We start from the raw sequence: 27,387 nt of genomic DNA, 5'->3' as shown, positions 1-27,387 counted from the left end.
TTGGCCCTGCCCCCCGCTGTCATATGAATTACATCATGGGGGGCGGGTCCAAAAGGACACATATTTTGGAGCCCCGCCCCCATTACGCCGACCTCTCCCGGAAACCAACTTTGTCAAGTTGGTAAGTATGCTATAGTATAGTGAGAAGATTCTGGTTTATTCAGTATACATTACCAAAGAGATGTAACGTGGGTCTTAAGGGTGTCTCTGCGTGGAGTTAATATTTTCTTATCATCCGTTTCATCTAGGTGTTTGGTTTTCCTCCAATGGCCCAAAGATATTGGCCCTGATGTGTCTGCATTAAGTTAGCAATTGTATGTATTTGAGGAATAGTTTAATACTATGGGTATTGAAGCTGTAGGATCTTAGGGCTTTCCAGAAAATAAGTGTTTTCTTATTATTGGTGCACCATGCCTATACTATACTAAATTACTAGTTTAGCTGTGACTCTTGGAAAAAGAGCTCCTTTTCCTTTCTAGTGTTTGTAACATCCTGGATAAAAAAAATAAATCCATACCTGTATATAAATAAAGAATAAAAATAATGTTCAACCATAAGTGCAGGCACCTTGCCTGTACTGATCTGTACTGGCAAGACTAGCTCTGGTGCTGTAGTTAATTAAATAGGCAATGCACAATAAATGTATTTATTTGGTGGGTTTTGCTTGGCCGTTTACTAGGTCTCACTGAACCATACAGATCAAGCAAGTTAAGTCAAATCCTAGAAAACACACATGTTGCAAAGAACTACCAAATGAAAGTCCTACCTGTCTTAATAATAAGATATAAAATTTGATTAGAAATAGAAAGTTGCAATTGGTTAACCACACCTCCCCTGTAGACTAAAAATAGAATATAATCAACATTTTAATTTATTCATGTAATACTAATAAGATGTCTTGCTTCAGGAAACAAGTTACCTTATTTTCATTCACACTCCAGATTAGCAAGGGAGTGGTAACAAAGGTGGATCAAAACATTAGTTATGTGCGTCCAGCGTTTCAGACATCTTGTAAAAGCTTTAAGGATTATCACAGAAGAGCAAATAACTTAATAAGTAACTAGTAACTTTGATAAGTGCTCATTATGGACTTGTGCAGACTGAGTAAAGGTAACACAACAGTTTGCAACAAAGAGAAATACAGAAAGTTGTTATATAATTTCCAACTATCAGAAGTTGCAGATTAGAGGACCACAACTTCCTAGTGTATTTAGTTGTTAGATAACAAGTAAAGCCCTAATTTAAAACCTATATTTAAATGGCAACTAAACCTAGTAAACAAGACTTATATACACAAATATATCAGTAAAAGTTTCAGAAATAAAGATGGGTAACATTTTTCAAACTGTTTCATGGAATATATTCCTTTTTCTGTAGGTGTAATATGACCTTTACTGTCCCCAGTCCTACCTCAACCACATCACAAAGCAGAATAATCTGAGTGTCGTCCCAGATCTAGACATAGACTATAAATCTCACAAAGTCCAAACTTACAAGTACAGTATGAAATGGCTATTCCACAACGCTGGAACGTCCCACCTCTGCAAGACAGTGTGCTCCACTGTGAAAATAGATTTGCTTATTTGAATTCTATTCAGAAGCTTATCCAAATTAAAATGATATAAATCGTGATCATAGAGGTAGGTATTTACTAACACACAGTGAACCCTGTCGGTTAATCTCATTGATCGAGCCAGCCTCTTGGCTGATGAGAGAAAGTAGCATGCATGTACAATAGATGCATAGCAATGAATCAGAAAAACATTACCCATTTGTGAATGTGGCTTCTTTATGTAAGGTAACGTGTTTTATGTTTAGTGACTCTGTAAGAAAATGCTAAAACTAGAGATTTTATTTGTATAATAAATATCACATAAGCTGTCTACCACTTTCAAACTATCTCAGCTAATTGGATTCCTTTAGGCAGTTAATAAAAGTACACATTTTAAAAATGGAGAACAAAGCTCTTTTAGAGATATACCATCCTGTCCTCTCGGCTGTCCTGATTGAGATGGGACAGTCTGACTTTAAGGGAACTGTCTCGCCATCCCAAAGATCGTGAGGTCTGTTCCAACCCGACGATGGCTGCCCTTCTAACTAGTACCGCACACACCTGCTGCTGGTGTGCACTTCATTGAAATGGTATTTTTAGAGGAGGGGAAAAGGGGATTAGGGATAGCCCCGATGTGCCCCTTCTCGTCTGCACAGTGTCCAAAAAGAAAAACTACAAGACCTGTAAGCCTCCAAAAGGCAAAGTAGTACATGCATGTGAAACTCAGACAATGTAATTGACAAGATCTCAAAGATATTCCCCAGAAAAGCTACAAAAGCAAGTTGCTATATTCATTGATACATAATTTTGTGACAAAACAGCATATTTAAAATAATCTTATTATGCATTGTTTTAAGTAAAAGGATTGACTAATACTGTATGTTGTAGCTAGTAAGTATTGGTTCTCAAAGAACCAAGGCCTCATTCGCCCTTCTAGACTTTTCAGTTTTTGCCACTACCTACTTTTACCTAAATTACTGTATCTCATGATAGACTGGAGTTCTGTAGGGTATTCATATTGATACCAGTTGCCCATTTAAAATTCATTACATATATGGACAACAAGGTTTGATGTCTTGTAATACTGGATGAAGATGTTTAAAGTTTTTCATCAATTTAGTATCAATTTAAATGTTTCTGTATGTTCTAGATGCCATATTCAGTGATATTTATTCAAGAAAAGCATATAAACGTGAATTAGGTGAGAATTAAAGATGAACAGAATCACAGTAAAATTTGGAGCAAATTTGGTTTTGTGGTAGAACAGTCTATTTTACTGAGGTTCTAAGTTCTGGCAATAGTCTTTGAGTTTCACTTTGGCTTAGCCATTCCACATTTGAATTTCATCTATAAATATAACTGAGATGATAGTCAATCCATTCTTCTGTGTAGTGTGCTTGAGCTAGAATGCGAAGCAGACTTGTAGTTGAAGCTCAGTTTTTCTTCGTGATTAGTGTGATTGTACTTATTTAGTATCAAAATAGGATGGGCTTCCTGATAACCTACCCATAGATCACCATACTCCAAAAACACACTGGTAGGTTAATTGGCTGCTGACAAAGTTAAGACTAGTGTGTGTCAGGAAATTCTAACTGTAAGCACCAATGGGGCAAAGACCAATGTGAATGACAAATATGCTCTGTACAGCGTTGCAGAATTGGTGGCAGTATATATAAATATAAATATGTGTGATCTCGCTCGCCATGTTACTATGAGGATGTCAAGCTAGAGCCACCAGCAAGCTTTAAGCTACGGGCTATATCTATTTACATCATACTTGCCAACTCTCCCGGAATGTCCGGGAGACTCCGGAATTCTGAGTGGGTCTCCCGGACTCCCGGGAGAGTATGACAGTGTCCCGCATCTGCCCACTTCCTAGTGAAGTGTGCAGAATTAAATCCAGAATGCGACGATTCACTGGGAATCGCGGCATGTGGCCCGCCCCAAAGTAAAATGACATCATCATGTTGGGGGTGGGGCCAAAATGACATGATTTTTGGAGCCCCGCCGCCTGCACGGCCACCTGCCCCCTGCAGCTCCCGGATCATACTTGCCATAAGTTGGCAAGTATGATTTACATTCCACTGTTCCAAATTGCAGACGGAGGCCTATTATTTTCCCCCTCACCCATTGAGGGATAACAGGTAAGGATGCTCAGACCCTTACTGAGCCTGGTGGTAGGCTTGCCAGCCAGGATGGTGGTTATTTTATTATTCACCCAGCCCCACACCACTCCAGGCTGGGAATTGCTCCCTCCATGAAAGGGCCGGGGGGGGGGTTATTGTATGAAATCCCATGTGGGATCAGGTTAGAGGCCGTAGAACTAGTTTGAGGCCTTCTCGATGTGCTGTCCCTACCAATGATCCAAGAGCGGATGCTACTGGTTTTTACAGTACAAGGGATTTTTCATTACTAATTAAATGTACTTTTATTGCACTCTTCAGCTTGAACAGATGGACAGTATATGTTGTAGGTTAGTAAGAGGCACAATCGCACGGTTTCTATAGCAGCAACTGTTTTTAGCCTATTGACTCTCATTGCAGGACTGCCAGCTGTTTAGCAGTTACCAGCAGAGAGATAGGATAGTGGTTGTCATCCTCTGTTTAGTAACAGGATGCCTTTTGTGTATAGATTAGAGTAACATCTATTTCTGTGGTTAGTGTAATTCATTTATCTTTCTGCTAAGATTTATCTCGCATTGTATGACAGTTCTACTAAATTTGAAAATAATGTTACTTATGGACACTGCTTCTGTTACTGAAATGTCTAAATCGTACAGCTTCATATGACAGTTTCTCTTGGGCCGTTGAACACTGGTTATCTTATGCATGCATTATGTATATGTCTTCTTTTGTGTACAAAAATACCTTGTATGATTCATCTTACAGCTAATTGTAGTCCGTCACCCAATAGTCACCTTAAAGTTTAAGATCACTATCAGCTATTAAACAAATAAGCAGATGAAGACAGCCAGGGTATTGCATCAGACAACAGTTATTGATTTATGCAATGTTTGGACTTTTGAACTTGTGTTATCATTACTGACCTATGCGCTCTTGAGAATGGATTTTTTTTTTTTTTTTTTAAAAAGTGAGTGATTTAAGGTGAAACTGTCACTTCACATCTATGAGGCCCCCAGTATATTCTGCTGACTACATCCTGATTCACCCAGGCCATACGTAATCTGCTAGGTTAATTACAATACCTTTTTTTTTTTTTTTAATGTAAGGCTGACCACACACACCCAGTGATATCACTGATGATATTCGCTAAATGGATGCTACCCAAAGTGTGTGTGTTACACAAAAACAATCTAATTTATATTGCTCAGAACATCTATGGACGTGCCCATAACTAAGGTTGGCAGCTATCTGTCTGTGTGTACAGTCATCTTTCAAATGTAAAATTAATATGCCTGTGCGATTTGCCCTGTTGGCCTTAGCCTGAATGGCCATATTTGCCAATTTGACCACTCAAATGTGTGGTCGAATTGATAACATGTGCTGCGGTTCCTTGCTTGGGCCAAACTTCAAGATTGACCTGTATGTGGCATTCCGAAGATTTCTCTCATAATTAGAAGAGCTTAGCCTGGTGAATTACATCAGGGTGTGAAATCTGGATCTGTCTACCAATGGCAGGCAGGTATGCTTTAATATAGATCCTCACTATTAAAAGAACTTAAGATTTATCCAAAAGAGGAATATTTTATAGCTTTATACAACAATGTGTCCTTTTTTAATTAGTATTTTGCCACGCAACCCAGTGCCAGTCAGTACAAGTTGGAGCCTTGCTCAGTAACTGCAGCTGTACATTAAAGTACCAAAGTCTGCATTGAATAGCCAAGTGACAAGTCAAACAGAACAAAGAACACACAGTGCCATGAATCAGTCCCTTCTTGTCTTGAACTGTGACATTCAATCCTCAAATTCCTCTTCGACTTGGCAGTGGGTGAATAGATAAGAAAACTGTTGATAATTTGTTTTCAGCTATAAAGGATACATCTACATATACAATTGTGCACAGTATACAATTTTACAGTTTTAGGAAAAATTTACATTGTTTGCCAAATTTTAGACATTCTTTGTCATTCATTTCAGCTATCATTTTAAAAACATACTACTTTTTTTAATTTTTTATTTTTTTTATCTCCTGTATCTTTTTGCTACTTACAGTATGTGTGGGTTGCATTTCGTTGTGTGTTGAAAGGGTTTCATATTACCAAGAAAGGAGTATCGGGTGCTTTTCTGTGAACACAAGTATAAAAGACAAATTTTATTAACTGCATTAATTCAGATATTTGACCATAAAACATTTACATAACTGATAAGAGTTCATGTGTTTCTCCCAAATTTTATTAAGGATTTAGTTAGTTTTTTTGATAGTAGGTATCACCAGTTAATAATACCCTACAGACAGTGTTAAAAAGTCCAGAGAAGGAGGGCAGGTTATAATGACCAGCTCTCCCCTATACTGATTTCAGTAAACTTAGGGGTACCCTTGTGTGTTGCAGTAGGTCATTTTCCAAATTATAGACCTTGTTGGTTTTTTTGTATTACTGCACATTTTATGCATTTCTTTCAAGACAATGCCAACAAACGAAAAAATGCATCATCCTTTTCAAGTGCGCATTTTATTATAAAACCTTGTGTTGAATACTGCCTTCTGTTTTTTAGCAAGGTGGATTAGCAGCCGTAACCCCTTGATAAGCACGGAGGAAACACACTTTCATCTGAGATAGGACTTTTCACCATTTAATAAATTGAGGTTCATATATGGATTTATCTGTATATGTAGAATATACAGCTCACATACATTTATAGAAAAGCTGAATAACCCTACAAAGGATGCATTTATGGTGCAACACCGTAACCTGGTCAATATGTCAGATGTTACATCTCAACCTGCCTGCGCTGCACCAGTTTATTCTTAAAGGGATGAAAGAGTTGAGGATTTGCACTTGGTAGTTGACTGAGTCTTCATCATGATAAATGAAGACCTGCATAGCGATGAATGCACTTATATGCCAGGGTTGTAGGCTTACATTGCACAGGGATTAAAATTTTCCCTGACTTGTTGTGAATGATCAAATAGGCTCCATGGGGTGTGGCAAAACGAGCTTTTAGAGCATCTAAGAAGAAGTTCTACCTGTTTCGCCTCAGGTAATCGCATGCTTAATCTGTGCAGTGACAGCTCTTTGCGCTTTACTTGCCTCATACTTTCCTTGTCCTTCCTTACTTTTCCTCTTATCGCTTTATGCAGTACTTTATTCTGTCTTCTGCCATTATTTATTTTCTGCCTTTTTCTTTTCCGTCAACAGTTTTCCCCTCTCCATCCTCCCCTTTCATTATTGTTAATTCTTCCCCTGTCATTTTTCTCATATTATACATTCTTCTTCTGCCTCTCAGTACGCCCGCCCTTCATCTGCACCCATTGTTATTCCCCACACGACAGATGCCTTTATGGAAGGCGAACGCGATAACACCCGTTTCTCCCATCTCTCCCTTCCCTGCCCGCAAGACTAGGTGATTGTGGGGCACATTTATCATTATTCACATAAAGTGAAAAGTAGTTTTCAATCCTTATCGCAATGATAAGGATTGAACTACTTCTCACATTTATGTACAGCCGTGCAGAGAAACAGCAGTTCCGAAAAACTGCTGTTTCAGTGATAAAAAAAAACATACTTACCCCCCTCTTCGGAAGCGCTGTCTTCAGGTCTTCTCCTCACTCTTCAAGTGCGCATGTCCAGTTCCAAGAACTGGACATGCGCACACAGATCCCCTCTCTGTCTCTGCAACGATAGTTGCAGAGAGAGAGCTGTGAGTGACAGGGAGGGATCATGTGATCCCTCCACACATGCGCTGTCCAGCTCTGCTCTCCGGAGCAGAGCTGGACATAACGAGGAAGAAAAGAACATGTTACAGTTCTGATGATGTACGTACATTTACATTACAAGTTTCCGAAAAATTTGTTTTTTCGGAACTTGTTAAATGCCGGCCCCAAACAGTCACCATACTGTTGTATGGTGACTGTTAGAAAAAACGAACTGCAGCGAAAATTAATGGTTTTGGAGATTGAACAGTCGAACGGAGCTATCATAAATATCAATTGCAGACTTCCTTTACCTAATTACACGGTAAGTGCGCGATAGTGCAATACCGTCATTTGTTAAATGTGCCCCTGTGTGACATACGTCTGCTTTCTTCCCCCTGGCTGCGCCCACGCTGTGGCCAGTGTAGTGCCGGTGGCAGAAGTATCTTCTGTCCGGCAAACGTCCAAGGCTCCACACTGAAGTCTCAATAAGTGGGAGGTCGTCGCACATCTTGAGGGAAACCTATTTTTTGGTGGCAGGGTATACCCTGAATACCTGTGTCCTAGATGGCAGAGTGCACTCATAAATCCGGAATATTCTGAATATGACATTAACTCTTTCTCTCAATGCACCAAGTTATCAAATGGACAAACCACTCCAAGACTACAGCAAATATTTGGCACTTGTTTGTAATAATAAATTAAAAACTAACAGATACACCAATGTGTATTTATATATCATGTAGCTGTTATATTTTATGTGGATCATTGTATGTATATTTCTCTGCTTACAGGGGAGGAAATCTTTTAATAAATAAATAAACCTCTTAAAGAACCATGAAACAAGAATGACTATTGCTTTGTAAAAATGACTACTAAAATCCAGATATACATGTGAAAATGTCCTGAGTTTTCTGAATTAAAGACATTTGAGATACGGCTTTCATCAAGGGGGAGACACGCTTTCACAGCAGACCTCCTGACTGTAGGCCTAGGGATGATATGCAGTAGCATGGAGCCTTTCTAAGCCTGAAATTAATGATTACGTAGCACAATAGTTTGCAAGTAGTAATAGGGTTACATCCATGCATGCAATAACTTATCTACACATATCCTCACAAAAAGTATTCCGTCTCCGAATAGAGCCATTTCCATTTTAGGTTTACTATTGGCTAACTGTAAGTGGATAGACTAAAGCACAGGATTGCTCTAAAACAGACAGGGCCAGATTCATTAAGGAACTTAGGTGCAGATGCATGCTGTATTTTGCATAGGGTCTCTCTGCGCATGTCCTATATAACAGCGAACTGTTGCAAGACGTGCTCTTTGGGGGGTATTCAATTGTTGCTTTTAACGCGCCAAAACAAAAAAAACCGAGCGCTCGAAAAATATTAGTTTATAGGGTAATATGCGCGTAAATACCGTTAATACGGTAGTTTACTCGCTAAATTTCATCTCGCAGCTCCCTGAGCCGTATTAACGCTAATATTTTTAGAGTGCTCGTTTTTTTTTTGTTTAAGCGCGTTAAAAGCAACAATTGAATACCCACCTTTTCGTTATTATTATTATTAATTTTTATTTATAGGGCGCCACAAGGTGTCTGTGGCGCCGTACAGGGACAAAAACGAATTACAGTACAAGGTGAGACAGCACAGTACAGTAAACATAAAGCACAGTAACTCAGTAAGCTCAATGCACAGCTAGTGAGGGCGGGGGGAGTATCCGCAAATGACGGGGCCTAAAAGGAGGGCGCGGAAGACAGGGAGACCCCCAGAGGGGGGAGGAGGGCCCTCGAGGAGGAGGGCAAAGTAGCTGGAGAGCAGAGTTAGAAGTGGTGGAAACAGGAGGAGAGATGGCCCTGCTCAGAGGAGCGTACAATCTAAGGAGCGTACAATGTTAGTATAAGAATGTCGCATTATAAATTAACTGAATTTCCCTTTATAAAAATATGGCCAGGTGTTGCTATTTGGCTTCCACTGCTGAGGATAAATGATGTTTTCAAATACAGTGGGAGCTGTCATCTCTGCTGGTTTTGTAATTACGAGGAGAGAGATCCTTTTCATTACGGAACCTACTATGTGGACTTGTGACTGAATTTGACACCTATAATTTTCTTTCTAATACAGTTCATTATCAATAATAAATTACCTGAATTGCGTATTTGTAATTCAAGTGTAAACTGGGTGAGTAACCAGGGTGAGGTCGCTTATCGGCATCATTCTCAGTTAGCGGCTGCAAGCTAGAAGGAGGCCTTTGAATGATGCTGAGTGTACAGTGCATATTTCATTGTGTTACAGCATCATTGTGTTAGCAAGTGTACCCTAACTGTTGTCTTTTTACCCATCCTTGGATCAGCTAATCACTCTGCTCCCCCACACTCTTTTAAAATAAAAATGTGAATAGATTGGTCACATTGCCATAGTGTCTGTTAGAGAGAGGAATGGGCCTGTATGGCTTTGTTGTACCATACTTGCCAACTCTCCCGGAATGTCTGGGAGACTCCCGAAATTCGGGTTGGTCTCACGGACTCCCGAGAGAGCTGGCAAATCTCCTGTATCCCGCTACTGACACCTTAAAATGACGCCATTCGCTATGACTTTCCGTCGCATGGGGCGGGGCCAAAATGATGCGTTTGCCCACGCCCGCCCCACCCGCCATCCAGTCACGCCCCTCTCCCGGAAAGAGGTTTGAGAAAGTAGGCAAGTATGTGTTGTACTGAAGCAAAGTATTTTGCCTTTAGTGCAACTGATAATTTACAGAAATAAATGCATGTGCTTTGGAACATTTCCATTGCAAGGATCTGCTGGGAGTCTCTAAAAACAATTAGGATTCTACAAAAAGTTGCCATTTCCCTCCATGATTGTGATTTTTTTTTATTGCACATCAGCAAGTCCTTTTATTTGGTTAGGCATTGCAGATTACCTTATCTATTACACCCCAAATAAAAGCAGGAGGTTTAATTTTAGAAATACAAGAACATAATTGGAGGTTGAGTTTTTTGTGTCCTCATTTATCTCTAAATTGTGAGGTTTAAATAAATCTACCAAGTATTTGTGTTGCACACAAGGGAGGCTGTATTTTCCCTGCGTGCACCAATAAGTGCAATTACACCACTTGCATGTCAACGTGGTTTATCCGGGTGCGGGTTTGCTTCTTTCGCTGTATTACTCTAAATTAGGGATGAGCGCACTCGGATTTATGAAATCCGAGCCCACCCGAACGTTGCCGATCCGAGTCGGATCCGAGACAGATCCGGGTATTGGCGCCAAATTCAAATCTGAAACTGAGGCTCTGACTCATAATCCCGTTGTCGGATCTCGCGATACTCGGATCCTATAAATTCCCCGCTAGTCGCCGCCATCTTCACTCGGGCATTGATCAGGGTAGAGGGAGGGTGTGTTAGGTGGTCCTCTGTCCTGGTAGATCTCGTGCTGTGCTGTTTAGTTCTGTGCTGTGCTGTTTAGTTCTGTGCTGTGCTGTTTAGTTCTGTGCTGTGCTGTGCTGTGCTGTGCTGTGCTGTGCTGTGTTCTGCAGTATCAGTCCAGTGGTGCTGTGTGCTGTGCTCTGTCCTTCTGAGGTCAGTGGTGCTGCTGGGTCCTGTGCTGTGTCCTGTTCAGTCCAGTGGTGCTGTGTCCTGTGCTCTGTGCTTCTAAGGGCATAGTTATTTCCCCATTATTCCCAAGTTTTTAAAAAATAAAAAAAAAGTAAAAAAAAATAAAAAATTTAAAAAAAAAAAAAAAAATTTAATAATTATAACCAAATTTGCAAAACCAATCCAGCAGTATAAGTCCATTGGTACTGCAATATTACAAAGTTCACACATTCTGCAGTATCAGTCCAGTGGTGCTGTGTCCTGTGCTCTGTCCTGCTGAGTTCCGTAGTGCTGCTGGGTCCTGTGCCGTGTCCTGTTCAGTCCAGTGGTGCTGTGTCCTGTGCTCTGTGCTTCTAAGGGCATAGTTATTTCCCCATTATTCCCAAGTTTTTAAAAAATAAAAAAAAATTTAAAAAAAAAAAAAAATATATAATAATTATAACCAAATTTGCAAAACCAATACAGCAGTATAAGTCCATTGGTACTGCAATATTACCAAGTTCACACATTCTGCAGTATCTTGTGCTACATATAATGGAGACCAAAAATTTGGAGGATAAAGTAGGGAAAGATCAAGACCCACTTCCTCCTAATGCTGAAGCTGCTGCCACTAGTCATGACATAGACGATGAAATGCCATCAACGTCGTCTTCCAAGCCCGATGCCCAATCTCGTAGTACCGGGCATGTAAAATCCAAAAAGGCCAAGTTAAGAAAAAGTAGCAAAAAGAGAAACTTAAAATCATCTGAGGAGAAACGTAAAGTTGCCAATATGCCATTTACGACACGGAGTGGCAAGGAAAGGCTTAGGCCCTGGCCCGTGTTCATGACTAGTGGTTCAGCTTCACCCACGGATCTTAGCCCTCCTCCTCCTCCCCCCCCCTACAAAAAATTGAAGAGAGTTATGCTGTCAGCAACAAAACAGCAAACAACTCTGCCTTCTAAAGAGAAATTATCACAAATCCACAAGGCGAGTCCAAGGATGTTGGTGGTTGTCAAGCCTGACCTTCCCATCACTGTACGGGAAGAGGTGGCTCGGGAGGAGGCTATTGATGATGTAGCTGGCGCTGTGGAGGAACTTGATGATGAGGATGGTGATGTGGTTATTGTAAATGAGGCACCAGGGGGGGAAACAGCTGATGTCCATGGGATGAAAAAGCCCATCGTCATGCCTGGTCAGAAGACCAAAAAATGCACCTCTTCGGTCTGGAGTTATTTTTATCGAAATCCAGACAACCAATGTATGGCCATATGTAGCTTATGTAAAGCTCAAATAAGCAGGGGTAAGGATCTTGCCCACCTAGGAACATCCTCCCTTATACGTCACCTGAATAACCTTCATAGTTCAGTGGTTAGTTCAGGAACTGGGGCTAGGACCCTCATCGGTACAGGGACACCTAAATCCCGTGGTCCAGTTGGATACACACCAGCAACACCCTCCTCGTCAACTTCCTCCACAATCTCCATCAGATTCAGTCCTGCAGCCCAAGTCAGCAGCCAGACTGAGTCCTCCTCAATACGGGATTCATCCGAGGAATCCTGCAGCGGTACGCCTACTACTGCCACTGCTGCTGTTGCTGCTGTTAGTCGGTCATCTTCCCAGAGGGGAAGTCGTAAGACCGCTAAGTCTTTCACAAAACAATTGACCGTCCAACAGTCGTTTGCCATGACCACAAAATACGATAGTAGTCACGTTATTGCAAAGCGTATAACTGCGGCTGTAACTGCAATGTTGGTGTTAGACGTGCGCCCGGTGTCCGCCATCAGTGGAGTGGGATTTAGAGGGTTGATGGAGGTATTGTGTCCCCGGTACCAAATCCCGTCGAGATTCCACTTCACTAGGCAGGCGATACCAAAAATGTACAGAGAAGTACGATCAAGTGTCCTCAGTGCTCTAAAAAATGCGGTTGTACCCACTGTCCACTTAACCACGGACATGTGGACAAGTGGTTCTGGGCAAACGAAGGACTATATGACTGTGACAGCCCACTGGGTAGATGCATCCCCTTCCGCAGCAACAGCAATAGCTGCATCAGTAGCAGCAACTACAAAATGGCGGCTCGTGCAAAGGCAGGCAACATTGTGTATTACAGGCTTTAATAAGAGGCACAACGCTGACAACATATTAGAGAAAATGAGGGAAATTATCTCCCAGTGGCTTACCCCACTTAGACTCTCATGGGGATTTGTGGTGTCAGACAATGCCAGTAACATTGTGCGGGCATTAAATATGGGCAATTTCCAGCACATCCCATGTTTTGCCCACACCATTAATTTGGTGGTGCAGCATTACCTCAAGAGTGACAGGGGTGTGCAGGAGATGCTTGCGGTGGCGCGCAAAATTGCTGGACACTTTCGGCATTCAGCCAGTGCCTACCGCAGACTAGAGGCACATCAAAAAAGCATGAACCTGCCCTGCCATCACCTCAAACAAGAGGTTGTGACGCGCTGGAAATCCACCCTCTATATGCTGCAGAGGATGGAGGAGCAGCAAAAGGCCATTCAGGCCTACACAGCCACCTACGACATAGGCAAAGGAGTGGGGATGCGCCTCAGTCAAGCGCAGTGGAGACTGATTTCCGTGTTGTGCAAGGTTCTGCAGCCATTTGAACTTGCCACACGAGAAGTCAGTTCCGACACTGCCAGCTTGAGTCAGGTCATTCCCCTGATCAGGCTGTTGCAGAAGCAGCTGGAGAAAGTGAGGGAGGAGCTGGTAAGCCATTGCGATTACACCAAGCATGTAGCTCTTGTGGATGTAGCCCGTCGTACGCTTTGCCAGGATCCGAGGGTGGTCACTCTTTTAAAGTCAGAGGAATACATTCTGGCCACCGTGCTCGATCCTCGGTTTAAAGCGTATGTTGTGTCTCTGTTTCCGGCGGACACAAGTCTACAGCGGTGCAAAGACCTGCTGGTCAGGAGATTGTCCTCTGAAGAGGGCCGTGACATGCCAACAGCTCCACCCTCATTTTCTTCCACATCTATGGCTGCGAGGAAAAAGCTCAGTTTTCCCAAAAGAGGCACTGGCGGGGATGCTGATAACATCTGGTCCGGACTGAAGGACCTGCCAACCATTGCAGACATGTCTACTCTCGCTGCATTGGATGCTGTCACAATAGAAAAAATTGTGGATGATTACTTTGCTGACACCATCCAAGTAGACATGTCAGACAGTCCATATTGTTACTGGCAGGAAAAAAAGGCAGTTTGGAAGCCCCTGTACAAACTGGCTCTATTTTACCTGAGTTGTCCCCCCTCCAGTGTGTACTCGGAAAGAGTTTTTAGTGTAGCGGGGAACCTGGTCAGTGAGCGGCGAAGGAGGTTGCTTCCTCAGAACGTTGAAAAAATGATGTTCATAAAAATGAATAATCAATTCCTCAATCAAGTACAGCACTGCCCTCCAGATACTACAGAGGGACCTGTGGTTGTGGAGTCCAGCGGGGACGAATTGATAATGTGTGATGAGGAGGAAGTACACACTGTAGGGGGAGAGGAATCAGAGGTTGAGGATGAGGACGACATCTTGCCTCAGTAGAGCCTGTTTAGTCTGTACAGGGAGAGATGAATAGCTTTTTTGGTGTGGGGGCCCAAACAAACCAATCATTTCAGCCAAAGTTGTTTGGTAGGCCCTGTCGCTGAAATGATTGGTTTGTTAAAGTGTGCATGTCCTATTTCAACAACATAAGGGTGGGTGTGAGGGCCCAAGGACAATTCCATCTTGGACCTTTTTTTTTTGCATTATATGACCAATCAACAGTCGTTTGCCATGTTCAAAAAGTAAAACCAAATTTAAAAAAATTCAAGAAATTAAACCAAAAGTAAAATGCCGTGTCATAATTTAAAACCAGAGGTATTGACGTGCTCTAAAACTACTGTATTGTTGTTTATATTTTATAAACACTACACTTGAAAGCTTGAGTCTTTCAATAAAAAAGTAACTGTCCATTGCACGAATATTTGCAACAGGGACAATTTTAGGGTTAAGAAAGTCAACTAATAACACTTCGACGCTGTCTGTCTTTATAAACACTACACTTGGAAGTTGGAGGAGGTATTGTGGCCCCGGCACCAAATTTACTACCGGGGCCACTCCACTGTGCAGTCCATATTTAGGTGTATCAGATATTAAACAACGGTGACAGTTGATGCCCAATTTTTTAATTATATTGTGGCCTCGGTACCAAATTGTGTACCGGGGCCACCACACTACGCAGTCCATACCCTTTTTTGGTGGAATTCTGACACGTGGAGGGTTTTTTAATTATATTGTGGCCTCGGTACCAAATTGTGTACCGGGGCCACCACACTACGCAGTCAAGATAGATAGATGTGTATCATAGATAAAGTACATTCAGTGGTGTGGGGCAAATTGAAAAATATTCAAAATGCACTGACATTATCAAAAACAAGAGGTTGTCACACGCTAAAACTCCAACATGTATATGATGGAGAGGATGGAGGAGCAGCCGTATGTGTAGTGTAATGCAGACCTGTTGAAGGTTTTTTTATATATTTTATTGTGGTGCCCAGTGCCCACTCCTCTAGGCAGTCCAGGTACATTTATTGGTGCGAATCATAAAAGTTCAGGGTTTTTAATATATATTGTGGTGACCCACTCCTCTACGCAGTCCAGGTACATTTATTGGTGCGATTCATAAAAGTTCAGGGTTTTTAATATATTGTGGTGACCCACTCCTCTACGCAGTCCAGGTACATTTATTGGTGCGATTCATAAAAGTTCAGGGTTTTTAATATATATTGTGGTGACCCACTCCTCTACGCAGTCCAGGTACATTTATTGGTGCGAATCATAAAAGTTCAGGGTTTTTAATATATATTGTGGTGACCCACTCCTCTACGCAGTCCAGAAAGATACCTTGTTGCAACGTTTTGGACTAATAACTATATTGTGAGGTGTTCAGAATACACTGTAAATTAGTGGAAATGCTTGTTATTGAATGTTATTGAGGTTAATAATAGCCTAGGAGTGAAAATAAGCCCAAAAACTTGATTTTTAAACTTTTTATGTTTTTTTAAAAAAAAATCCGAATCCAAAACCTTAAATCCGAACCGAGACCTTTCGTCAAGTGTTTTGCGAGACAAATCCGAACCCCAAAAATAACGAAAATCCGGATCCAAAACACAAAACACGAGACCTCAAAAGTCGCCGGTGCACATCCCTACTCTAAATGAGGTCCAATGTAGCCAGACGCATTGCATTTTTGCTTGGAGCTAGTTCAGAAAGATATAAAGCTCCCGAATGCGATGCATGACATTAGTTGGAATGAGGTAGGTGGAAATAATAGATTCCATTTTAGACCATACTTGACAATTACTCCTGAAATTCGGGTCAGACTCACGGACTTCCGGGAGTCCTGGCAAATCTCCCACATCCCGCTACTGCCGTCCCAAAATGACGCAATTCGCGGTGAATCGCATCATTTAGGCCCCTGCCCCACGACAAAATGACATTTCCGACGTGGGGGGCGGGGCCAAAATGACGCGTTTTGCTGCACCTCGCCCCTCCCGTCCTCCCGCCATGTCCCTCTCCCGGAAAGTACTTGCCCAATGTAGGCAAGTATGTTTTAGACCTGTCTGGTGTAATAAGTCCCTAGTAGGAGAGACACCATCATGGGTTGCTGCCGCCTTCCTATGGAAAAGTTGGCCAACATGAGAGCTGATTTTGTCAGTCAGGCACGCAGATAAAGTATCCCTTAGGCAGTTCCAATGTGTGTTAGGGTGCCTTAATTTTTGCTTGCCACATTATCCCTATAAAGTTTTTGTTTTTTGTTGGAAATCGTAGAGGGGGACAGCCAGAGTGACTAATCTGTTATGGGCTTGAGCTGTTCCCCATCATTTTGGCTGTGAAGCTCTAGGCTCTTTGATTATGGGGCCATTACATCGTTTTCTGGTGTGACAATTTAGGGGTTGCCTGGTCCATTAATAAGCAAAGCGCACTTCTTCACTTGTGATTAGGCTTATTAGGTATTTAGTTTTGCACTTCCTCAAACATCATTGGGCTTTGGGCTCAATGATAATCATCCATGATTTGCATGTTGCACAAAACCAAAACATCACAATTTGGTGTGGGGTATGATTGCCTGCAGGCAATTTCATCTGATGAAATTGCCTGCTGGCGATGAAACGCGTCAGCCTGTTCCATAAAAATTTTATTCTTTGCTGTGATTGCTACTTCTATTTATAGACCATCAGTTCTCAGGCTGTGTTGGTATATGCATTTGGCTACTCAGGAGAGGCAATGCAATATATACAGAATCTATGTGAGGTTGCACAAAGTTTCATCGGAATCAGACCAGCAGGTCTGGGAAAGAGAAACCCTGTTAAGTGCATGGAGCCTGTGGAGGATTGGGAACTGGACATAAGTACAGGTGTACCAGGGGGAAATATTTTTGGCAACACTTTACAATCAAGAGCCCAGAGAGCAATCGTAAAAGGTACAGGTCCGACGGCATATCGCTATTTCAGGAATTTGGTAAAGACATTTATACCACTTTCATACTGCCGCCCCTGCAATATCCCGGGTTTTTGAAGCCGGGTTTTTGCAGGGTCTCGGAGCGTCCCAGCTCAGAAACACCATTCATACTGCACCTCCGACCCGGTAATTTCCCGGGTTGACCCCATTCATACTGCACAAGTCTGTGCCCTGGCAATTTGTGGGAGTCATCACGTGAGCAATTTTCATTGGCTGAAAAATGGTGATGTCATTGAAAGGTGACTGGTTAATGCTGGAACACAGCATTTATATGTCTTATAATCTGGGGATGTGATGATTCACGCAATCAATATAATAATGTGTATAGTATTTGGGATCTAAGTACCTTTCTACATCACTCAGCGACTGAACTTATCATTCGGATTCCTGCACAATATTTACAAAAAGGTATGGTAAGAAGGTGTGTACCAAGATATTGTGATTTAAAGGTGCAGGGATAATAACTATTGGTGCTTAGAATTTAATTTTACTCTATGGTAATAAATCGAGGCAGCAACTTGACATGTACATTGAGCTTTCTTCTTTGTGACCCCTCTGTGGCTGAAGAATGAGCATTATACAGCTGCAGGGACTGGCTAAATGACCTTTAATTGTTGATGACCTTTATATACTACTTATATTCCAAATTTAGTGTACTTGTAGCTCTATTCTGGTTGATGTTCTTAATTTTCTCACAATCCAAACCCAATTACTACATTTTATTCTTTCCCCTTTTAATAAAGAATAAAGAAAACTGAGAGGTCACCTTCAGTTCCAAAAAATGTATGTACACAGCACAGTAGAATCACTGTGAGATATGCTGCACACAGATCTGTACTATAAAACATACCCCTCACCATTGCCCCACAGTTCTTCATGATTCACTGACAGGCAGACAGCCAATCATCTTGTTTTCTGTGCAATCCGGGTTGAAAAACCCGGGTTTTTCCATTCATAGTGCAGGCAACCCGGGTCCGACCCGGGAATTACCCCTCCATAAATCCCGGGTTGAAGATCCGGGTTTTTAGACCCGGGATTTTTGACTTGTACCATTCATACTGCACCAAGACCCGGGAAAAACCCAGGATTTTGGTGCAGTATGAATGGGGTATTAGAGAATGTTTGGTGAGAAAAGAGCTTTTTTCATAATGAAAAGAATTAACAATAACATTTAATGTCCACCTGTCCACCCATTCTCTCTCGTGTTACCCCCTCTCTATGTGTAGACTGATGGGTAAATGGTTCTACTGCACATATGCAGTTAGCAAAAGTGCTTTTTGCAATAACATTTTGAGGCGTGCAGTAATACTGTAACAGAAATGAAGGTACATGAAAAACTGGAAGCCAGTCAGCTAGGCTAGAATCTTGTCTCTGCCCCTAGAATCCTGCCATATAAGACAAGGATTTTACCTTGCGTCATTGCAGGATAGACTCTTCCTAACGGCTACAAACCTAGCGACTTTCAAAGCTCATCGGGCTCCTTTTTGTTTTTTTTTATCTTTCCAAGACCGTCCAGTCAGTTTGGGATGATTTAGCAATGAACACTTATTTTCATTGACATTAAATTCCTGATGCATTCAGATAATCAAAGTTGGTGGAAATAACCTCTATATTGTCATTTTATAGTATCTGATAATTGAGTGTAGGATGGCTTTTACTATGGCATACTTGCCAACATTTTCCTCCTTCGCTTCAGGGAGATTCGGGGGGAGGGGGGCGTGCAAGGGCGGGGCTTGAAGAATCGCATCATTTTGGCACCGTCACTAAATGATTTTTGGCCAATTACAGCAGAGGGCGGGGCTAAGATGACGCAATATTTTTGTCATTAAGCCCCGCCCGTCCACCCCGCCCGTCTATTGCGGGGGCGAAAACTGGGAGGTTGCCCTGCTCTCCCGATAGCCAGAGAGGTCTCCCAGAAATGCGGGAGTCTCCCGGACATTCCGTGTGAGTAGGCAACTATGCGTTAAAGAAAAGCAGCTAATGAATCTCTAGAGACTGAAGTGTATTTTACATTTCTTTCTCCATTACTGAAGTCATGTTGTCTTACCTGTCAGTCTTTGATTAAATCTTGGTCTCCATGAAAATGGCCACCTCCATAGGCATCAATACATGGACATAGGGCACAATTTCTGAACTGTCATCCTGCCACAGATGGCAAAGCCAACCACGTCTTGTACTGGCTCAGCATCAGGGAAAATGCCAGACTCTTCAGGGAGTGAGGGAGATCACCCCTATTTCAGGGAGTCTCCCTGACAATCAGGGAAGGTTGGTAAGTATGTTTTATGGCATAAACAAATAACTGGTCAAATTGGTGTCCCAGTTATTCCTGCCACTAAATAAATACTATGTAAGACACTATGTATTTTTCCTTTAATACTAATGCTGCAAACAATTGACATCTATTTAAACTAATCCTCTGTGCATGCTTTATGAATGAGGACAATAACCATTCATCCTCAACAGTGCATGATACTACTTTTTTTATTTTTTATTTTTTGTACTATCTAGCACATTCTGTTGACATGTGTGCACAGTGACATTACAAATATCCGTAAGCAACAAACTGGATTGATGACCACTAATGCATCACAGAATTCAAGGCTTAATGGAGAATTGTTAAAAAAACAGTAATTCTGCAAAGTTGTTTATCTTTCTCTTGCTTATGACAAGTAAAGCTTGTATTTGTTTAATGGCTGTTGTGGCAACTTTTGCAAAGAGATTCAAAGTTCACTGTCAACAGTGGCCTACCATAAACAGATTTCCAAAGTTCAGACCTAGGAAGGACAGCTAGTGACTTGCTGATACAGGAGTTCCTAATGGATGGTGTTGTGCTTTTATATCTTTTTTTATACTTTTATGGACAGTTTTAAAAATGTGCTAAGGCAGAAGTTGGGCAGACACAATCCAGGCAAAAAATGTATCTGTATTTGTTATGCCGCTTTTATGGATTTGTCACAGTGCAGTTAAACACAGATAAATATGTACTTTTAAAAAAATGGTTCCAGTGAACTAAGGTAAATTAAAATGTAAAATATCAGTGTTGCACTATGGTGCAGTGGGAGGCTTGCTAAATTAAATAAATCCTAAATATTGCAATAAACTAGTAGTTCCATCCCTCAAAGACATATCAGTTGGGAATGAGACCTGAAATGGCATTAGGGAAGTGTGGCCATCAGCCCAAACGCAGTTAAAATCACGTGGGTGAGTGATTAGGTGTTTAGCCTATGGGCTGCTTCTATCTGTTAACCAATAAGGCAGAGGAGGGGGGCGGCTTAGTTTTATATAGGTGAAGTTCTCCACCATTTTCCCCTCTCTGCTTCCGGATTCCTCCCGCCCACCCGGCAGTTATTAGGTTTGTGTATATATGGTTTCTTCTAGGTGGGAGAGCAGTGCAGTCGGTAAGTTTGCATATGGTGCTTGGGTTATCTCATCATAGGTCACTACTCCCCCTTTTGGATTGTGTTGTCATCTCGTGTGTTGGGTCCAATGAATGGGACTCTGGGCCAGTATGTTGAATATTTTACTGGCGGTTATAAGGGGGGTGTAGTCTTGCCTTTGGACAGATATTTCGCACTGGACAATAGATAAGGTATGATCCTGGGTTGGTGGTACAATGGTCTGACCTTTCCACCGTTATTGGTTTTGTGTTTGCTGACTGCCCTGCTCTCGTCCGCCTTTCAGCCCCTTTAGTTTAATATTAGCCATTTAATAAATAATATTTTATTCCAACGTTAATCTGATGTCCGTGTCTTTATTGGTTTTGCTACGGTATTATGGTAAACACTAAGAACTTCCACACTGTGCATTTTAGTTGCTACTCTTAATCTTTGCATTACTCTTCTTCAGCCCCATTACACCTGTAAGATAAAAGGAATTAATAACAAAGTACCGGGGACTGGTATAATTATTATCAAGCACCTAATCACACCATATGGGGTTAGGAGGAGTTGGCATATTGATCTTTCAGATCTCCACTACACCAGAAGGACCAAGGAAAAAAAACAAAAAACCTACTTCATAATACCACATCTTGTTGGTGCCAGGTGTCAGATTCACTGCAAACAGAAAAGTGAAGTGGAAAGATGAGATTACATAACAAAACCTGGTTTTTCTTGAGTCGTCACCAGAAAGGAAAAACTGAGGATTTTTTTGTGTGTAGTCAGGTGAGTTTCCTAGAGTCTCATCTCAAAACAAGTATTTTAATGTGATAGACAGAATTAGATTCTTTAATGCATAACTCATCACAAATTAACACTTCCTTCAAGAGCACACTAAAACCGGCTCTCAATCTATAAAGAAAGTTGTCATACAGTGCCTTATATCTGTCAACTTCAAAAATAGTAGGCCTATTAAATTTTTTAGACACCAATTTGTTGTACTATTTTAACTATTATTAATTTAAATATATATATACTGTGACTTGGGCACCCTTCTGGTGATGCACACACGAACAACTTCTTGCTTTGTACTTTGCTTTTTATTGCAAAGTAACTGATAACACACAATTCCACACACTTCTTGTGACCCTAATGCTAAATTTAACAGAGGCCAGCTCCACAGATACCAGCCAACTTATTCGGCATTAGTCACACATAATGCACAAGTCAGGTTTTTATAACACTTCCACCTGGCCTTTATAGAGGAGTTCTCCGCTGCTGTTCTGCTTGATGAATCTCAGTGCAGACACACCCTGTTAGCTGTGGAAAAGAATACTTATAAGCCACTATATATGTAAGTTAAATCGCATTTTTTACTACTGTTATTATTTTGTCACACCATCTGTATCTCTTTAATCTCTATGCACTACTGTACAAATGTGTAATTCTATTTGCACCTTGCCCTGCAGTCAGCTAGTCCCTTTGTCACAATACCTATGTGTTTATTGATACTATAGCTTTATTAACTGCCTGAAGCCAAGAAATAGCACAGGTGCCTGTATCCATGAAAATACATCCTTACGGCTAAAATTGTTACATTTTAGGCTCAATTGGGCAGGGCTATATTTACTTCTGTTCCGTGTAATTGTATGCAATTTATTTGTATTATTCCCTCAATGTACATCACTGTGTAATATGATTGGTGATTTATAAAAAAAAGATAATAACTTACTCTCACAGTACTTTTCAGATGGATATAAACGTTGTGGTGAATACAAAGGTTCATTTAATAAGGTGTAATTATGTCCCTCCCATAGTGTAAATATGTGCCCTCATAGTGCATATGCTCTTTTGTCATGTCATACTTTATAAAATGCACTTTTATTTATTATGAGAAATCACATTTATCTGTGTGTCAAAATGGCAGCATCTGTGGTGTACATCTGACTGCAGAAGCCTGGCAGAAGGTGCATTCCTAGTTATATGTAGACTAGATTCAAGGGAGAAAGAGGGCCCCTTTATGGGGGTATTCCCTGGTTTGTAAGCAGTCACAGTGCATGTTTCAATATTTCACCCTGGAAAAGGACAGCTTTTTTTGGGTGCAGAGAGTTTATGGTGATTATCAAAGGCAATTTTTTCTTTTACCATCTAGGTCATTATACTCCCTTTGATGTCTTGGAGACCCCTTGAGTTTTGTGGAGTCCTCCTGAAAACCCAGAAGAGCAGGCACCATCCTAGACCTCTCCCACTTTACTAGTGAAGTTGGTGCAGGCAGGTCTTGCCACCCCTCCCCCCCCCCCACGCCCCATGTGCGTTACGGTATTCCAGTATGGCGCAACAGGGGGGTCGGTCCACAATGACACAGTTGTGACACCATGCCCCCTCTTGCACTTGTCTCTTTGCCTCCCATCTGAAATCTCCTGGAGGGTGGGTTTGAGTTGTCGGGTATGATGTAGGTGTATTTGATGTGGCTAACACAAATTACACAAATATGTAATAAAAATACTTTTAAACGCATAATATTGACACTTAACAAGCCCAATCCTCCGTCAGTCATGTCCCATTTTAGATATAAATAAGGTTGGAATGAGCAGTGTTTTAGGTGAAATATTGAAAACTGTAAATTTATGAAGTGTGTGGTCCTAAATTCATACTTGTATACTCTTCCGGAATATCAGTGAGACTCCAGAATTTTGGGGAGGCCTTCCGGTCTCCCAGAAGAGCAGGTAATTTCCCAGAACCTAGACTAGACTTAACACTTGTCAGCTAGCCATTCTGGAGGGGAGCACAGAAATGTTGGCAAGTATGCCTAAGGTAGTAGTAGGCTGGACCTTAAAATTACATTTTTACTGTTTCCACTATTCACATATCCAACCTAACTTACAAAGTAGGTGTAGAGTAATTTTATGGGGCAGTCCCCAAAATCAGAATGTGAGCATATATTCTACTATGCATGCACAAGTTCAATAAATAGGAACGTTTGACCATAATGAAATGCATTGCACATTTGCTTTTTTTGCAATTTTGTAAAAGATTGGTACAATACCTTATTTTACACCCATAAGAATAGGGTGCTGAGATCATGACTTTCGTGATAATGTATGCAAATACCAAAGCCACTGGTTACCCTGGTTCGTCTTAAAATTTGTTTTGACAAATCTTTACACTTGATTGTAATATTAGGTTTTACAATAGATTTGTGTTTTTTGTCCTCTAGTTTAATTTATGAAGGCTTAAACTAGTAAGAATTTACCAATCAAATTTTACTCTCTATCCATGAAGGTTGCTATATGGGAATGCATCATGAAAATATGCTTACAGTCCATGATATGTCTTTCTATGCTAGGTGACTTAGTGGTTAGCACTTCTGCCTCACAGCACTGGGGTCATGAGTTCAATTCCTGACCATGGCCTTATCTGTGTGGAATTTGTTTTTGTTTCCGTGCATTTCCTCTGGGTGCTCTGGTTTCTTCCCACACTTTAGACCCTATTTTGTGTGTGTGTGTGTTAGCGAAGTTAGACTGTAAGCTCCAATGGGCAGGGACTGATGTGAATGAGTTCTCTGTACATCACTGAGAAATTAGTGGCGCTATATAAATAGCTGATGATGATGATGATGATGATGCTAAACCCCCAAAATCTCTTGGCTCCTTTTAGTATCCCTTTTCACACTGAATGTAACATTTCTGAAGAATAATATTAGGAAACGTATGGAGTATCAATAATTATCCTCAGTTACAGATAATATATTGATATATTACCATATAAGAGCCATGATACTAGATGCCAAGGGTAGTAATGTTCAGGGAGCAGCAAATAAAATGGTTGTCATGGCACACAACACCATTGTCTGGTGGTCTTGCATGATATTGGAAGAACAAGTTCACACACAAGTGAAATTATGTGCCTGAGAGCACTACATCCACATTTTTAATAATGAAATGTCTCACTTATTAGCATAAACAGCACCAATTTGATGATGCTCCTCATGAACTAGTATGAATGCTGTGTGCCTCTTTGCCCATCTTTAGCTTGATGTTCAATTTAAAAAAAACAGCATTTTGTTTTTTGCAAACAGCGTTACTTCAGAAAAGATTCTCATTGAAGCTCTACATAATTGGGGCAGTGGCATAACGATAAGAAACTTTTCAAGGGCCAGATGGTGTGATAGAACAATAATTCATTTAAAGTTTACTATATTATTATTATTATTATTATTATTATTATTAATTTTTATTTATAAGGCGCCACAAGGCGTCCGCAGCGCTGTACAGAGACAAACAAATTACAATACAATGGGAGACAGCACAGTACAGTAAACAGTAAGCACAGCAACTCAGTAAGCTCAATGCACAGCTAGAGTGGGCGAGGAAGGGGGAGGGAGGATCCGCAAACGATAGGGGAGGGCGCGGAAGACGGAGACCCCTAGGGGGGAGGAGGGAGCGAGAGTGGACGTGGGGTGGAGGACCCTCGAGGAGGAGGGCTAAGTAGCTGGAGAGCAGAGTTAGAAGTGGTGGAAACAGGAGGAGAGATGGCCCTGCTCAGAGGAGCGTACAATCTAAAGGGAGGGGTGGACAGACTGAGAGACGCAGGGGAGAGAGGGAGAGTAGGGGGACGGAGGCAGAAGATAAGGTAGGAAGTTAAGTGGGAGAAAAAAAGGCTTTAAGAAAAGGGTGGGTTTTTAGGGCCCGTATACTAGAATGTTTTGCTGCTTTACTGACCACCTATTTGAAAATAAAAATGATCCTATATTGCATATTTCATCCATGTTGTCTTAATTACAGCATAGTTGTTCTAATACTTTTTTTCTTTTAGGATTTGCAGACCTGGGTCGATGATGTGGATGAAAATGGCTTTGTATTGGTCTCTTTTGGGGCAGGGGTAAAATATTTGTCTGAAGACATAGCCCAAAAACTCGCTGGTGCCCTGGCTAAATTACGCCAGAAAGTGATTTGGAGGTAAGGTGGTGCATTATGTATCCTTATTACTAACTATGACATTCTTGTTTGCAAGTGTGGTGCAAGCTCAGGGTGCCTTAGATGGTACCCCACACTCAGGCATTGTGCCTCCCACCTAGTGCTTCTTACCTTGCAGTCGGAAGGTGGGAGCAACTGCTTTACTCATACTTGCCAACTCTCTCGGAATGTCCGGGAGACTCCTGCATTTTGCGAGAGTCTCCCGGACTCCCGGGTGAGTGTGGCAATCTCCCGAATTCTGCCCTCTTCACTAGAAAGTGCCCCACTTCCTAGTGAAATGGGCAGAATTAGATCCCAAACGCCGCGATTCCCGGTGAATCGCGGCGTTTGCGCGGTTTGTGTCATGACATCACAGGGGGCGGGGCCAAAATGATGCGATTTAGTCCACCACGCCCACCTCCACTGGCTGGCTCCCGGAAGAGAGCTGAAGAAAGTAGGTAAGTATGCTTTACTGCTCAGGCTGGGGGCATGGTGCTTGGCTGTGACATCATAGCTAAGCACCAAGCTCCGAGCTTAACATTGGCATTGAGGAGCAGCAGCCGACAGCTTTACATCTAACAAGCACTTGTCATTTGACCTGCAACCTCAGTGGATTTGTCAGAGTTGAGGGGGAGAGAAGAGTTAAAAGTCTGTAAATTTAAAGTAGAAGTGGAGCTGCTGCTGTTGCCTTTACATCAGAAAAAAGAATATATATTTTCCAGTGCCATAATGTATTAAGTAAGTGGATTTATTGGATAACTGGTGGTATTTTATTTGTACAGAGACATCAATCACATTTTAAAGAGTGATGGCATATTGAATGCACAGCTTTGCAGACTCTCATTAGCAAAGGGGGAAAACGAACACTTTTATTGGATTATTCGATCCCTGTCAAATATATCAAGAGTACAAATAAATGGTATTTATATGAGTGCCACTGAAACCAATGACTACGCCCACCTGTCATTCCAAAGGTGGATCTTGAGCAAATCCTGCTCTGTCTTGTATTGTCGGCGTCTCGCTGCCCATAGAGCTCCGGTCACGCCCAACCTTAAACTGTGCACTCACACAGTGGATGATTCTGATCAGCGATCTGCTGTTCAGCATCCAGGGCTCCTGGTTCACCTTGACCTTCCACCATAGCAAACCCACCATGGCCTGGAACTAGAAACCTGAATTAATAGATTATGCAAGTCAGTGAGAAAAGCCGGATTCAGGAGCACCTATATAGTTAACAAGTACCAAACAAATTAATTGCACACAAATTTAAAATATACTATAATAAATAAAATGTAATAAATAACTCTCCAAAACCCTTGTTCCGCACTTTATTAAATACAATACTGGCTGAAAAAAAATCTTCTTTAATTCTTTTGCCTTGCTAGATCCCTTCAAGTAAAGAAATGGTACCCCCACAATAAAATCTCTAGGAAAAAAGTTACGTGCGCACACACACAATCTCACTACAAATTACTACAGCTAAATGATCAAAACCTGGAGTCCCCGGATCTCTCCTTCAATGGCAGAGTCCCAAACTGCCAGTGAATGAGTCCCCTCATTTTTTTTCATTTTGGACTATGATGGATCAATAAGAAAAGATGTTATTTAATA

General features: G+C 41.4%; 1 protein-coding gene across 1 annotated transcript in view; it reads left to right on the top strand.

Annotated features, from left to right (window-relative positions):
* UGT8 (UDP glycosyltransferase 8) overlaps window positions 1–27,387 on the top strand; it is a 78,488-nt gene that overhangs the window by 40,664 nt on the left and 10,437 nt on the right. Inside the window, exon 3 of the mRNA XM_075200346.1 lies at window positions 25,637–25,779. Coding sequence (XP_075056447.1) covers window positions 25,637–25,779 — 143 coding nt within the window. The remainder of the gene's footprint in view (window positions 1–25,636; window positions 25,780–27,387) is intronic.

The sequence above is a fragment of the Mixophyes fleayi genome, chromosome 1, assembly GCF_038048845.1.
Source record: "Mixophyes fleayi isolate aMixFle1 chromosome 1, aMixFle1.hap1, whole genome shotgun sequence".
In the NCBI taxonomy this organism is placed as follows: Eukaryota; Metazoa; Chordata; class Amphibia; order Anura; family Limnodynastidae; genus Mixophyes; species Mixophyes fleayi.
This window is presented reverse-complemented; position numbering and strand designations above follow the sequence as displayed.